The following is a 13,799-nucleotide window of genomic DNA, read 5'->3' as shown; positions in this document are numbered from 1 at the left end:
GGCATGGAATTGTAGATAAAAGGGGGTTTCTAAGCCACTAAAAACAAATGCCACATTATCGGAACATGTAACGTAATTAGCATTATACCATACTTGGCGCAGTCATTGTACAATCAATGTCATCAATATCAAGGTAATTAACTGTAATTAAAACTAGGTAATTACTCGAAAACTGGGTGGTTCCCCTAAAACCGGGTAATTAAAGATACTACGTACAAAGTATTTGAGCCGATAAAAATGGGTACAGTATCAGTTGATATATCGCTTTCATTGGAAATTATTTTTCAAGTAAAGTTACCAGTACATTGATCTAGCGGCCTTTAGATTTATGTAAATAGTTAATGCGTCTATCTATGTAGACTCAAACACACAATTTTCAACTTCAAACCTTTGTCTTAGCAGAGCAAACATGCCGGTACTATTAATCTACGCATTCCCCTTGAAATTATCGTATATTCGTTCCAAGCCAAGAGGCAAAGCGTTAACTCTCAGCCTTTTCCATAAGTGACAAAAATCACAAGTAAGCAACTCTAAGTGAATAATTATATTCACAAATAATAATTTATCTTAATGTTGCACAAAGGGTGGCAAATAATGAAATCTTCATAAATCACAGCTGCTTTATACTATTGGTTATAAATGTATAAAAGTAAAGAAAAATAATCTAAGAGGTAACAGTATTTTCTGACACAGTATGAGACTCTTTAGAGTCCTTTTCTGGTTGAACAGGTGCCTTAAAGCTTGCAGGGGCTGCACCTCCGTAATCGGCTAATCTGGGCCTACGGATACTTGCAGCACGTTCTGCCGGTTGAAGAGTAAACAAGGAACCGAATACTATGTGCTGAACTAAGGGGAACTTTGACAACACCTGAAACCAAGAATAATGGGAACATCTAATGCCGGTCTTTCGTTCAACGAACAAATTACAATTTCCATTATCACTCTCATGAATATTTACATAAATAAACAACCTACTTACTTCAGCTTTATACATTTTAATCAATCCTGAATTGATTTTTGACCAGCTGGACACTGCACTAATGCTCCAGAGTTGATTTGAATGCTCAGCAAATGGGCCAGTCTTTACTTGGTTTATGTATTTTATACAGCTCAAGAACATGTAGTCGTCTGAGAATGTATGGACTATGTCTGGCTTTAAAAACATGGGTGGTTCAATCTTTGGATGCGCTATAAATAAGTGCCACAACTATTTTAAGTATTTTGTATTTTTACTCAAAAAAAGTGAGAAAATTACAAAACTTTTTACTTTTACGTACGACCACCAATGAAAAGGATCTTATTGCACTTTTACAAAAATGTCCATTACAGAAAAGCGCAAAATTTCTATTCTAAAGTTTTTGGTACAAATAGGGGAAAGGCAGAGTGAATAGGGACTTTAATTTTATAGAATAATTAAAGTCAATATTTAGAGCATTAGAGACATTCATCTAATTTTTTTATCTTTGATACATATCTACGGGATCTAGGTGCAAAAGATTGATATAATTATCTTTCTTCTTAAACTTACCCATCAGCTGAGAACTGCCCCATATGAAAGGTACAAACTGATAATCATCTAAGCTCCACACTCCATGACTACCTGCTGGCTCCATCCTGTATGTTTGTTGTAGCTTTCTTACCAAATTTAAGTACCTTAGTAATAAATGAAAGGCATTTTATTAAAGCATTAAAATTTCCTTTAAAATGGGAAAAATTGGAATGTGGTATAACTCCAAAATTCTCTATCACAATAGCATACGAAAATAGATTAACTAATTCTATTTATATATAAATAAAAAGAAGATTGAGATTAACAAAATATTAAAATTTGAGACTACACTATACATAATGGAGAAAAGGTAAGTTTGGGTACCTAAAAGGTCTAGAGACGAGGTATAAGTAAAGGTCTGGATTATTAAGGTTGTATTATATTTAATATAAATAATATATAAAATCAAATAAGTGTGTATGCCCATAGCCATACTTAACAACTTACCGTACAAAAACTTTACAGGCTGTGGCAGAAAAATCTGTCTCAATCAAATATCCAATTTTATACAATGAGCACAAAAACATTATAAATGACAGTTCATGCCCAGTACCGTAATCGATTCTTGTGGCATTGCCAAACCCTTCCTCTAAATATACAGATATTTCTGGGATTGCTCGATAAAGTTCTGATGGAAGTACTCCTTTTAACAGCTCTATAGCTTGCTAAAATACATAACCAAGAAACTGGCAATCTTTGTAAGAATTAATAAGATTTACTTCTTTCAAACGCCCATACCAAATTTTAAAACTAGCATTTCCAAACCTCTGAGGTTGCTGTACAGGGGGAATTTCATCCACCCACTGACTAAGTGTATCTAACATAGACACAAATTTGTTAATGTTCAGTGAAGCCTTTTCACTCCCTTTGGTGTTGCTGACAGCTTTAATAGAGTCATTTATGGCGAATAGAAATCCCAGATACTCCTATGAAAGTATTATTAATGCGATTTCATGTCTTACACCTCAAAGTCCTTAAATGGAGAAATATCATACAAACTAGGACTGTCCGAACTTACAAAGTATGCTTCAGATTTTTCCCATTTTTGCATATCGTCCATGGTTTTCACCAGTTTTGCTGGAGTTATGAAAGCATGATCTTCGGTAACTACAATTTTAACGTAATTTTATGAAATATCTTTAAAAGAAATAATGTACACACTTAGAGCTAGAGATTTTGAGTGATGAGGTAGAGATGCCATTCTAGCAGACTAGAGCAATAAACAATATATCGAAATTATAATATACAAAAAAGCTAATTTATTTAGTATTAATATTATGAGGATTTTTTTAGAATTTCTATGCTAATAATAATTAATCATAATATAAAATAAACAATTCAAATCACAATAACAATCCTTAGAAATTTAAATCCGAATGTTAAAATTAAAAACTGACATTTAACAATGACTTATTTGACGTAAACGTCTTTCAATTCTGGTGTCGCGCTGATCGATGAACACCTAGTGTAAGTGTGCCATTAGGAACCCCCTCCACATCTATAAACATCCGTCCCCATAAATTATCCAACTGCGTTAAAATAAACTCAAAATGAATCTAAGAAGTGAAAAGCCCGAATGCTTTCACAAGAACGCTGTCATATCTTCTCTTTATCGCACAATTAAATGGAAACATTAGAACGGTTTTCTCGTCGTTTTCGCACCCTGTAACACACCCAATTTATAATAGCCACTGGTGCTTTACATCGCTTTGTGCACAGACTTAAAAAAAACATATATAATATTTTGGTAATAAATCAAATAAACAAAACGTCTAGATAAAAAATTGCCAAAATGTATATAAATAAGGAATACAATGTGTACAAGGAGTCTCAAATTTTATGACTTCACAAGATACCATAACTATTATTAAAGAGTTAACAGAACAGTCGTTGCAGTCTTAGCGTGGTAGACATAAGGAAATTAATAAAATCTGTGTTTTGAAACTCCCTTTCTATGTAAAATTGCTCCGCCAAAACGTCAAGAAAGTAAGCGTTGTTTGTTTTTCTTTGCCTTGTTTGCCGTTTCCAAGCGACATACCTGGCCAAATCATTAAAAATGACATTCTATACAACTAATATTAAGTTAAATAAATTATAACTAAAATTATAACAATAAAGGTTACCACAACACCAGCTATAAAAACACCTTTATCTTCAGAAACCCTTTTCTCAATCAGCCTCATGGTATGATTGCTCAAACCTAAAGTATTTGCCATGTCCATAATCTTTTTGTGGGCTTGTTTGAGAACTGATCTTTGTGATCTTAAAGATTCTAAAGTATTTACTCCAGTATAAATCATCTCGTCAACACCTTGATTGGCATTCTGCAGGGATCCGTGATGTTGTATTGAATAGTCCATATTAATTGTTGTCAAATCTGGATTTGGTGCGAATCGTCTGTTCAGCAACTGCTCTCGCTCATTTGCCGCGCTTTCTCGTCGAATCCGCTTTTGCTTTGCTGCTTCCAATGCTGCTTGAAGGTGGCGATTATCATACTTTAGTTGGTCGCTTCGCATTTTCACATTTTGTCTGTGGTCTATTGGTAATTTGTAGACATACAAATCAAGTCTTTCACAGTTGCTAGAAGGCAAAAAGATTCGGTTAAAGTTTAAATATTTAATTTAAATCCTTAAATTAGTTCAGGTGAGCAGTTGCCTCTGAACATAACTGTATCAAAACTGTGGGCATCAAATAAATGGCACATTAGATATTCCAAATGATTTGTGAATATTAAATAAATGAACACATTATAAAACTCATTTCATACTAAAACAGCTCTAAGAAAACCTAAAAATTTAGTAATTGCCAATCACTCATATAAGTTTCGCGTTGATTTGAGCGTGAGTTTACTCAAATGTTGGCATGAAACCATCAGTTCTACAGATTTATGATGAGCAAGTAAGTTTAGCAGATATTTTTAACGGCTCACCTCTGAATTTGCTTTATATTTTCATTTATTTCAGCCTCAACATCTAAGGCATTGGACACATTTCCTTCCAAAACTTTAAACCTTTGCTGGGTTTGTTGTATTAACTTGTTGGTTTGATGGTACAGCTCTTCCATATCGCCGTAAATTTACTCTAATTGCAGTGAACCTAATGTTATCTACACTTTATGATAAAACTGTTTTATAATTATTAAATAATAAATAATTAATTAATAAAGATTTGGAGAATTTGATTTTGATTACGTGTATCCAACTTGACAAAAACAACAGATACAAATAAATTGTGAGGTTAGAAACCTGAGTTTATGATTAGGTTTTTGCATAGGCTCAGATTATGTTTTGTCTTTATCTTCCCATTAAAATAACAAAGATAACACTAGCAGAAACGATTAGCTGAATAAGAAATGAAAAAAATAGTTGAAAAACGAAAGAAATTAATATTCATTATAAAATAAGATAAAACTTTTGTTTGTTTTCGTGATAAAAGAATTTTTCTATTCAGTTAAATATTTAATTCATTCCAGTTGAAGCGTGTTTCTAAGTTACGAATATTACACGCGCTAAAAAAGGCCGTAAAAGTGCACGTTAATAACTAAAACTTCGAGCTTCATTTAGATCTGCAACTAGGAAAATGAAGTCTGGTGCAGAAACTCAGTTGCAAGGTAAACTCAACTCTTATCCAAAAAGCTCTGCAATTCTTATTGAATCATAAATTATTCTCTGCTCTGCAGTTGCAATTGGGGTTCTAGTCGATTCCTTAGCAGACAAGAGTCATTTAGTTTTTGAAGCAGCATCTAGCTCCTTATTGAAGTTGGCAGAGAAGCACCCTAATCAGGTCCTGATATCTTGTTCAGATTTTTGCGCGAAAACTCCTAAGCCGACCAATGAACACTTGGGACACATACTAGGATTAATGAGTAAAGTTTGCAAAGAACATATTGTGAATATTGATGGTGATACTATTATTAATACCATCGAATTTAGCTTAAAAATAATGACTGAGTACAGTTCTTATGAGCCTGGTGTGCAAATGCCTGCTTCTAATGTTTTAGTTGCTTTGGGTAGATTGCATTATTTACAGGTAAGTCTCAATGTGTTCAAAATTCTTATTTGGAACTTGATTTTTAAAAATTAGCACTGAGTCACAGACAAAGCAGACATATCCCTTAGAATTGGCTGGTCACAAAATGAATGTTTCTTCTAATTTAATAGTTTTTACAGCACATTAAAACCCAGTCGTACAATTGCATTTTAAAAACTGATCAGTTAAGCATGATTAATATACAAACATATATAATAACAATACATATACATTGCATAAAGTGACATCTTCTTGGTAAGGCTAGGAAAAATAGCAAATAAATAGGAACCTTATTGTATATAGGGAGTCTAATTTTCAATATAATTACTAACATCTTTCCTTTTTGATATATAGAGCATTTTTGAAGGATCTCTGAAGGAATTTGTTAAACCCTCCTTGGTTATTGCACCCATAAGCATAAATTAGTTGTTTGATTATTCCCACTAATCATTTATCAATAATCATTAAGGTAACGGATGCTCTGCTAAAGAACCTGCAAGCTGGAGTTATTCCACATTATACAATTCCACATACTATGGGAGAATTGGCAGGTACCAACGCTTATGGGGTAATTCCATATCTCAAAGATATATTAAATATCATGTTGCCTCTGTTGGGAGGATTGAGAACAGATCACTTGAAGCAAGCATTTGCCTTTGGTAATCTTGTGATTATGATTGTAAATGATTAAGATAGAAAATTTAGTCACTTCTTCCACTTGCAGCCTTACAAAACTTCTGTGAAAGCTTAGTAGAATACGTATCAAATCTTGACCAAACACCTGACCCCACAATTACAACAGAATCATTCAAAACAGAATTAGGAATGGCTTATGACGTGCTGTTTTCATCGTGGCTTCAATCTAAAGAGTCTAAAGTTGTTGAGGCTGTGCTAGAGGCATTATCAGCAATTTTTGTAATATTGCCCATTGATAAAGTATCTCAACAAATACCAAAAATAATTCCACTCTTACTGGGTTTATATAAAAGAAATATAAATCCCTACATTATCACCAAGTGCCTGTATGCGGTTTTAACAAAAGCTGCAAGCGTCAACGGCATGTTATTGGAACCGCTACTTTCAAATATCTTAAACCAATTATCGGACTTGGTATGTCTGAACCCCGATTATGCTCAGCCAGATTCAGCGCGGTGTCATTCGGAGGTTTTGAGATGCTATGAATGTATTGCGATTTATTTTACTGATACCACAATCGATAAACTTTTGATTCTTTTGAAAAACAACAACGAAAGAGATAAATTAAAAGGATTGATAGTGATTACGCATCTGATTGCGTATAGTGCAAAACAGACAATACATAGAAGGATAAAGGACATATTGAGGCATATAAATGATATGTTAACTGGATCTAATTTGAAGACAAGGAAAGTTTTGGTTAAGATTATTGTTGCTTTGGCACACAAGAGGGTTCTCATCAATAAAGGTAGGACAAAACTATATTAAATATAAATTTGCCGTCGAATATAATTTTTTGCAGATCTGAACCCAGATGGCGCAGAGCTTTATTTGGAATTCATCTTGAAAATGTGCTGCAGGCAATCGCTTCCCAAAAATGCAGACGTTCCTCTCGGAGAACTTCAGGAAATACAAACCTCTTCAGATAACGCCCTGTATGTTTTGACAACTACAGTGCCTGAATTGGAAAGCATCTTATGGCATTTACTGCTACAATGCTTTTTAAGCACTGCATATGACGATGCCATTGTAATTTTATTGCGGTGTTTAACTTATTTAGCTTCTAAGAAAGACCCCGCGCATAGCAGCGAAGCTGCTTTTGTTAGATGTATGGTACTTTTGTCCAACCCTTGGCCTTCATTGAGAGGGACTTTTATTTTAAACTTTCTAAGGAACATTGCTCCGTGTGATACATCTTTGTATAAAACTGTTTGGGATGGTAAACTACCGCAGTTATCAAAATATTTGGATCAAAACTACGATGGATTTAATTCCGTTGAGTGGCACGATCAGTTGTTTGATTTCATTAATTTCCTGTTGGAAAATGTGAATAATGGAGCTTTTAATGAGGTTCTTCTGTCGAAAGCTCAAAGTCAGTTAGAACTCTATAATAACACCAGGCAAGCTCTAATTTAACTTTCAAGTACAATATCATATGAATGTTTTATTCCAGGAATGGTTCAATATACGACAAAAACGAGGTTCAAATTAAATTAACAGAAAAACGATTTCTTCTTAAATTCATTGCTGTTATTCTCTGTTATCTCAAGACGAAAGAGATGGTAATGCACACGTTAGATAGTCTATTAGTAAACGTTCGATTTACAGACTATTCAGAACTCCATGCCTGCGCGGAAGCTGTAGGCATCGTCTCTCGTATCCATTTGCGCTTGGTTTTAGAAAAATTAGCGCACATCAGGAAAGAAATAATTTCAAAAAAAGCTTCAAAATTTTTTTCATTTATGAAAAATCATACACATGAGCTGGGAATTGAAAGGTTGCGTTATGTGATAGTTTATAGTTATGCGGAAGTATGTAATGAAGCTCCGAGCGAGCATCTGTTAAGGGTTATCGAAAGTGAAGTTTTGGAATTTGTTTTGAATGAATTGGCAAACTCCAAGGAGTTTGCCACAAAGAGAGTGTGTCTACGTGCCATTCAAAGTATTGCCGATGCCATGCACCCGAACCGCAACACTTTGCACGTAAAATTGGCCGAAAGAGATAAAGTTATAGATGTAGTGTTCGAGCAGATGCAATTACACAGCGGCCCTGATTACATAGAACTGTTTCCCATTATTATTTCCGCTATGACCGCGCTAATCAAACTGCCTCTTGCACTAGAGTCCCATCAGAGAATCAAACTTGTCAAGGTTTTCTTTGACAACATTTACAACGCCTCATCGATTTATTGCAAAATAACTACTAATAATTCAGACAACTTCTTCGGAGACCTTAAGCTGGTACCGTGTGTAACAAGAAGTTTTACAGAACTAAATCAATTGATACAAGAACTAATCGTGCAAGATTTATCGCCTTCTACTTTGGATGAGATTGTAACCCTTCTAGAAGTATGGTTGGCTAAAAAAAAGCCGGAACAGAGATTGCCTGCAATCGAGACTTTAAGGCTGGTGCTCCAAACTTACTTAGATAATATGCGCTTTGCGCATGATCTTCCCAGTACTTTCAGCCAAACCGGAAGATTACTGTCGAAGATCGTTCCTAGGTGCACAGATCCTGTTAAGAATATTAGAAAAGTTGCAGTTGATTGTATTTACCTCGTCCTCTGCATAGCTGGCCGATACGAGGGACACATGCGAGACCACGACAAAGTCTTGAAAAACAGCATGCGTAACGTTCAGCAGAATATCGAATCGGAAGACCCAAAGCTACTTTTCAACTTAACATCCGATTTGGCCCACATTATATCAGTGGATCTTCCACAATTCCAAGTTATCCACCTTATAGATGGACTAATAGAATCTTTGTTAGACTGTGAGCCTTCCAGCTCGAATGGCACAAGTGTTGTGCTCAATATTATTTTAAAAAATAAGGGAAATGGTATACAGAATCACGTAGCTCATGTGACTGAAGCTATCGTGGCACAATTGGATAAAATTCAATGTCCCAGGACTAAGTCATCAACTCTGAGGGCTTTGTCTAGTTTTGCCAGTCACCATTCCCGCATTGTCGGGGGAATTTTACTAATGCAACCTCTGCCTTACGAAAGGTATTTATCAAATCACTTCAAGGATTTAAACCTTATTTAGTTAAATTTTTGCAGTTCTATATGTGATTGTTGGGCAATGTTATCTAATGACCATACTCTCGTGCTAGACCTTTTAGACCATATTAAGAAATTGATGAAAACAACCCCTTTGTATGAACCACAAGGAAACAGTGACATTAAAGTTGCGACTCTGTCGCCTCTTCAAGCAGTATGTGCCTTACACGAGCTGCTAAAAAACTCCCAGCTCAAAGAGATTTGTACAGCTCAATTTTCTGAGTTTTTCTCATTACTTTTAATATGTTTAGCATCTTATATTGGGTGCTCCGCCCCGGCAGTCAAAAGTTTGAGCGATAAGAAAGAGAAATATGGACTTATCCTCAACAGGGATGCGTACAAATTGAATCCTGCCAAAGTTGCTTTTGATACGTTTAGGTGAGGCAAAAATAGTTATATAAATAGTTATTTTACTGCATTCGTGCATATTTAAAATGCATTAAAATAATGGTTTTAGACTTTTTTTAACCTGTTGCGAATTTACGAACATGGCAACAAACCTTCTTTGTTTCAACACTTTTGACTCAACTGAAGACCGAACCATATTTTTAAAAGTAGTGGAGACCTTGACTAACAACATTTGTTCAGATGTGCCCCAATCTTTGTCTTGGATTGTGGCGTGTCTCGGTCCTTTCATAAGGTCGGACTTGGAACCGCAAAAAATCGCAGTAGTGGCATTTTTCACGTACCTGCTGAAACAAGGCAACCAGAAAGAACAAACGGTCTTGATAGAAAATCTTTTGGAAATGATAATGGATGCACAGGGAGATCAGAGTTGCACCGTACGAAAAATTGGGCTGGAAGGTTTAGGGTATGCAGCTGAGAATTTGAGTAGGGAGCTAGTGTCGCGGTATTGCAATCAAATTCTTGGAGTACTAATGAACAGTCTGGACTATAATAATATAGGGTAAGTGTCATTATCCTGTTATTTTCATATACATTCGCCATTCTGTCATCACATAAATAGAACTATTCTAACTCCTGGTTTTATACATTATTGCGTTCATATTTCTTCCAGAAGCGAAACCGAACTAATTCTCGAATCCCTTCTTACATTCTCCAAGCTTTTGAATGCCCTCGAAGGATATAAATTCCATTCTTTCCAAGTGACTGCAGCAGTTAGAATAAAACTGTTGTTTGAACAAGAGGATTGCCAGCTGAGGCGTGCCTCGCTGCAGTTATTAGGCGATTTGGCAAGTTCTCTCACTCCAGAAACAAATTTAGAGGCGTTTAAAGAGCAAACGCAAGGAAACCTAATCACGTTACTGCTTCACTTGTGCGATCCAGATATTTATGTTGTTAAGGTCAGTGGAGAAAATGCATAAAATATTTAAGTGAACGTACACTTAAATTGAATCGGATAGTTCTGACAAAAATATGGATTTTAAAGTTCCACAAGGAAACTCCATTGTAAAGGCTTTTTATTTATTTTTTTGCTTTTCAGGCATGTAAATATACATTGAGAAAAATTGGGCCCCATTTAGAAAGTACTGAAGTAAATAACATGATCCAGGATCATTTAATTGATGAAGCCAACCTTCATTACGCCGATTTCATTAAAGATTTAATTAAGCGGATGGTAAGTTTTTCTGTTAAATCGTGTAAATTGTTGGGCCTTTCAATGCAACTCTGTTGGATTTATAGACATTTTTTTTTAATTTTCAGTCTAACGATCTTCAGGACTTGTTTTATTTATTTGTTATGACGAGTGTATCTTATCTAAAAAGTCCGTGGATCCCCATTAGAAGTAATGCAGCTCTAGTTACCGGTTTGTTGTATTCGGAATTATCTGTGGAGAATAAACCTAAAGTATCATTAGATACAGTCTGTGATAAGCTAATTAGATTATTACAAGATGACTCTGAAGAAGTTAGAGTTAAGGCTAGTCAAGCGATTTCGTATCTTTTCATTAATTAGACTGACGAGATTAGAGATAGGAGACGAAATTACCTCATGAAGCTTTTTTATAGCGATATATTGCATTCGTTCTTAAATTGAAACCTTTATTATTTTCATTAAACTAAGAAAAATCAGTATTTTTATCATTGGATTTAACTGTAAATTTTTGTCTCATTATTAGTTCATCCATCATGTTGTAATTTGAGGAAGAAAGGGAGAATTGTTTTAATGTTATTATTTATAGACATATAAAATATGTAGTTTTATTTTAGGTTTGATTTTTGTATAGATTTTGATTGTTTTAAAGTTCCCAGGTTCTATTTTATGGCTGTTCTTATTGTTTTCAATGTAGGTATTTTTAATACTTAAAAAGAAACATATTATGCAAATTGCGCTGCAATTATATATATTAAAAAGTATAGCATATATTATAACCATTCTGTCTTTACCTGTAGCAAGAGCCTGACGTTCGGGCAACAAAAAACGATTAGGTCACATCTGGCGATCGAGGGTCTACATTAGCGGTTTGCAGACTGTATAGCTTGGAGAAGGTAGATCATGTGATATCATAATTAATAGCTTTAGAGATCTATTGTTTTGACTCCTGGGAGACTATATTTTGGAAAGAGTTTAGGCTCCCCCCTTAAAAAGTTATCTAAGGCACCCTTATCTTTGAGTTGATTATTATTTTGCAATCGCACATGTAGTCAGTAAAGTGGTATTACTAGAGGAATTAAACACAAGAATTCTTATATCACTTCATTTTATTTAAAAAAGCACATCTGCCACACATATTATTTCCTAATGGGTTACAGTAGAAATAACTATAGATCAAACTTCCTAACACTACTGTCTTAGGCAATAGTCAAGGCGTCATTCTGTAGTTCCTGACTAAGTTGAGTCTGTAAGTTGGATAATTTCTCTTTGAGCATTGCCACTCCCATTATGACAATGTTTTCAGGTCTTAATTGACCAGCAGCCTCAACGTTAAAGAAAAATTTGTTTGGTTTCAATTCCCAGTTGTATGAAGCTTCATCTACAATATTTGAAATAAGAAAGTAGATACATTCTAAAGAGATTTAGTATTAGCTTTGTGAAAACTTTTCTTTGCAATTAACCTGAACAATAACACTAATTTGGCTCTTGTAGGAGAAAATATTACTTTTATTCACTCTTACATTGATCATCATCCAATTCGCTATATTCACTTTTAGGCCACTCATCAGGTTTTGGATACAACGTGTGTCTCATGGCATTATCAGGATCATATTCGAAGGCAACTCCACAAGTAGGGTTCCATTTGGCATGCTCCTTGCCAAATCCTTTCTTTGCATAAGCTCGCACTTTCAATTCCTGCCCCTTTCGCAGTTTAACTATTAAAATTTCATCAGTTTCCCCATATTCAGCAGAATCGTCATCTCTGTGCTTGGAAGTTGCTGGTATCACTCTAGGATCACTTGATTTAAGATCAGCAGTGGTGACGTGCCGAGTTTGATCATCTGTGCATTTTACATCCAAGGTGAATTCCACGCTGCATTCTTGACAAAAGTCTGTGCAAATACAATCCTACAATAAACATGACTGTGCAGGGACTTTAGGGACTCAGACAAATAAATATTAAATCTTCTTGGAACATAACATTTTTCTGTACTCACTCGAGGATATTGCAAACGTTGAACTACATCATCAGAAATAAGGGGAATAAGTCCTATTCTGTGAGCCAAAAACTCGTCACTCAATACTGTGGAGTTTGCCTCGAGTTTCACCCAATCTATGGCTAAAGTGGGAGTTTCGGCAATTAAAACTCGTCTAATACTGTTGGCAACACTGAAATTATTCACTAGTTGATTGAGGCCACAGAAAAAAGTGACAATAACATATTTGGCATTGGATTTAAAAACACCTAATTTAGGAATGCAATAGTTTTCTGAGACTCTTTGTATTTTTGAAAGTATTTATATGAAATGTTCTTCTTTTCTTTTTGACTATCTCTAATCCTTTGATGCGACCAGGCTCTTACTTTAACAGACGCCCTGTACAAACCCAATAGACCATACAGATGAATGAGTGTTTCATATTTTGCGGAACAGGCTGAGGAAACACTCCTCATCTGCCCTAATATTTACAATAATCAAACAGAGCCCCTGTAAGTGTTTTAACAAAAATTATTGAGTAAAGCAATAATTTAATCAAATAGTTTATGCTGTAAATTTTTATCTGAGCAATGGAATGTGGAGTAGAAATATAAAAAGAGAATAAGAGAAAAACAAGGTCTAGGTCTTTGATTCTCTTATTTGTGGAATAAAAAGTGAAATACCTTAAATCAGTGTCTTCGATGTAGAATTTTACATTTTCATCTGTGAGATCAGTAATGTGAACGGCGGGTTGATTGGCGTAGGGCATTTTTCTGCTCTTTCTACTTGTTTACAAAACTATTGAATTCAATTAACAGCAACTGTGATATATTAAAATGCGAAATAAAGTAAAAATATGATAATAAACACACAAGAAACCACAAACCAAACAAACTTAGATTCCTAACCTCACTTTTGATCCCACTGATCAA

General features: G+C 34.7%; 4 protein-coding genes and 1 long non-coding RNA gene across 6 annotated transcripts; 2 read left to right on the top strand and 3 right to left on the bottom strand.

Annotated features, from left to right (window-relative positions):
* Window positions 1-252: 252 nt before the first annotated feature.
* Window positions 253-823, top strand: LOC136350937 (uncharacterized). Its single transcript, XR_010734224.1, has 2 exons — window positions 253-330; window positions 403-823. It is a non-coding gene; the product is annotated as an uncharacterized lncRNA (long non-coding RNA).
* LOC136350917 (serine/threonine-protein phosphatase 2A activator-like) lies at window positions 607-3,195 on the bottom strand. The gene is made up of 7 exons (XM_066303098.1): window positions 2,711-3,195; window positions 2,568-2,656; window positions 2,269-2,475; window positions 1,997-2,214; window positions 1,529-1,653; window positions 980-1,188; window positions 607-868 (listed from the first exon to the last, which is right to left on the bottom strand). The coding sequence occupies exons 1-7, from the start codon at window positions 2,748-2,750 to the stop codon at window positions 665-667; spliced, it is 1,092 nt and encodes a 363-aa protein (XP_066159195.1). The 5' UTR covers window positions 2,751-3,195; the 3' UTR covers window positions 607-664.
* Window positions 3,196-3,320: 125 nt separating this feature from the next.
* Membrin (golgi SNAP receptor complex member 2) lies at window positions 3,321-4,779 on the bottom strand. The gene is made up of 2 exons (XM_066303114.1): window positions 4,479-4,779; window positions 3,321-4,129 (listed from the first exon to the last, which is right to left on the bottom strand). Exons 1-2 carry the CDS (start codon window positions 4,610-4,612, stop codon window positions 3,628-3,630), a joined length of 636 nt encoding a protein of 211 aa, XP_066159211.1. The 5' UTR covers window positions 4,613-4,779; the 3' UTR covers window positions 3,321-3,627.
* A 119-nt stretch (window positions 4,780-4,898) lies between these two features.
* Window positions 4,899-11,985, top strand: c11.1 (maestro heat like repeat family protein c11.1). Of its 2 annotated transcripts, none has more exons than XM_066303064.1 (11): window positions 4,899-5,158; window positions 5,228-5,577; window positions 6,047-6,236; window positions 6,302-7,021; window positions 7,076-7,673; window positions 7,727-9,280; window positions 9,335-9,712; window positions 9,792-10,241; window positions 10,353-10,638; window positions 10,779-10,913; window positions 11,000-11,985. In XM_066303064.1, the coding sequence occupies exons 1-11, from the start codon at window positions 5,128-5,130 to the stop codon at window positions 11,249-11,251; spliced, it is 4,944 nt and encodes a 1,647-aa protein (XP_066159161.1). In that variant the 5' UTR covers window positions 4,899-5,127; the 3' UTR covers window positions 11,252-11,985. The 2 variants fall into 2 exon arrangements, with proteins under 2 accessions (XP_066159161.1, XP_066159162.1); XM_066303065.1 differs by lacking the exon at window positions 4,899-5,158 and having other exon boundaries at window positions 5,395-5,413; window positions 5,481-5,577.
* On the bottom strand, window positions 11,980-13,776 carry RpII33 (RNA polymerase III subunit RpII33). The gene is made up of 4 exons (XM_066303105.1): window positions 13,551-13,776; window positions 12,889-13,060; window positions 12,412-12,799; window positions 11,980-12,269 (listed from the first exon to the last, which is right to left on the bottom strand). The coding sequence occupies exons 1-4, from the start codon at window positions 13,634-13,636 to the stop codon at window positions 12,088-12,090; spliced, it is 828 nt and encodes a 275-aa protein (XP_066159202.1). The 5' UTR covers window positions 13,637-13,776; the 3' UTR covers window positions 11,980-12,087.
* Window positions 13,777-13,799: the final 23 nt, after the last annotated feature.

The sequence above is a fragment of the Euwallacea fornicatus genome, chromosome 4, assembly GCF_040115645.1.
Source record: "Euwallacea fornicatus isolate EFF26 chromosome 4, ASM4011564v1, whole genome shotgun sequence".
NCBI classification, from domain to species: Eukaryota; Metazoa; Arthropoda; class Insecta; order Coleoptera; family Curculionidae; genus Euwallacea; species Euwallacea fornicatus.
The sequence above is the reverse complement of the archived record's forward strand: the minus strand, read 5'-3'. Positions and strand labels throughout refer to the sequence as shown.

Bases quoted from the DNA above. Each gene is read 5' to 3' on its own strand.
- LOC136350917 (XM_066303098.1), bottom strand. From the start codon at position 2,750: ATGGCATCTCTACCTCATCACTCAAAATCTCTAGCTCTAA. The intron at 2,657-2,710 runs GTGTGTACATTA...TTAAAATTGTAG, and splicing joins CTCAAAATCTCTAGCTCTAA to TTACCGAAGATCATGCTTTC. The intron at 869-979 runs GTAAGTAGGTTG...TCTTGGTTTCAG, and splicing joins TTAAAATGTATAAAGCTGAA to GTGTTGTCAAAGTTCCCCTT.
- Membrin (XM_066303114.1), bottom strand. From the start codon at position 4,612: ATGGAAGAGCTGTACCATCAAACCAACAAGTTAATACAACAAACCCAG. The intron at 4,130-4,478 runs GTGAGCCGTTAA...TTTGCCTTCTAG, and splicing joins AATATAAAGCAAATTCAGAG to CAACTGTGAAAGACTTGATT.
- c11.1 (XM_066303064.1), top strand. From the start codon at position 5,128: ATGAAGTCTGGTGCAGAAACTCAGTTGCAAG. The intron at 5,578-6,046 runs GTAAGTCTCAAT...ATAATCATTAAG, and splicing joins GTAGATTGCATTATTTACAG to GTAACGGATGCTCTGCTAAA. The intron at 9,713-9,791 runs GTGAGGCAAAAA...TAATGGTTTTAG, and splicing joins GTTGCTTTTGATACGTTTAG to ACTTTTTTTAACCTGTTGCG.
- RpII33 (XM_066303105.1), bottom strand. From the start codon at position 13,636: ATGCCCTACGCCAATCAACCCGCCGTTCACATTACTGATCTCACAGAT. The intron at 13,061-13,550 runs GTATTTCACTTT...GAATAATTTCAG, and splicing joins ATCGAAGACACTGATTTAAG to TGTTGCCAACAGTATTAGAC. The intron at 12,270-12,411 runs GTAAGAGTGAAT...CAAATATTGTAG, and splicing joins CGAATTGGATGATGATCAAT to ATGAAGCTTCATACAACTGG.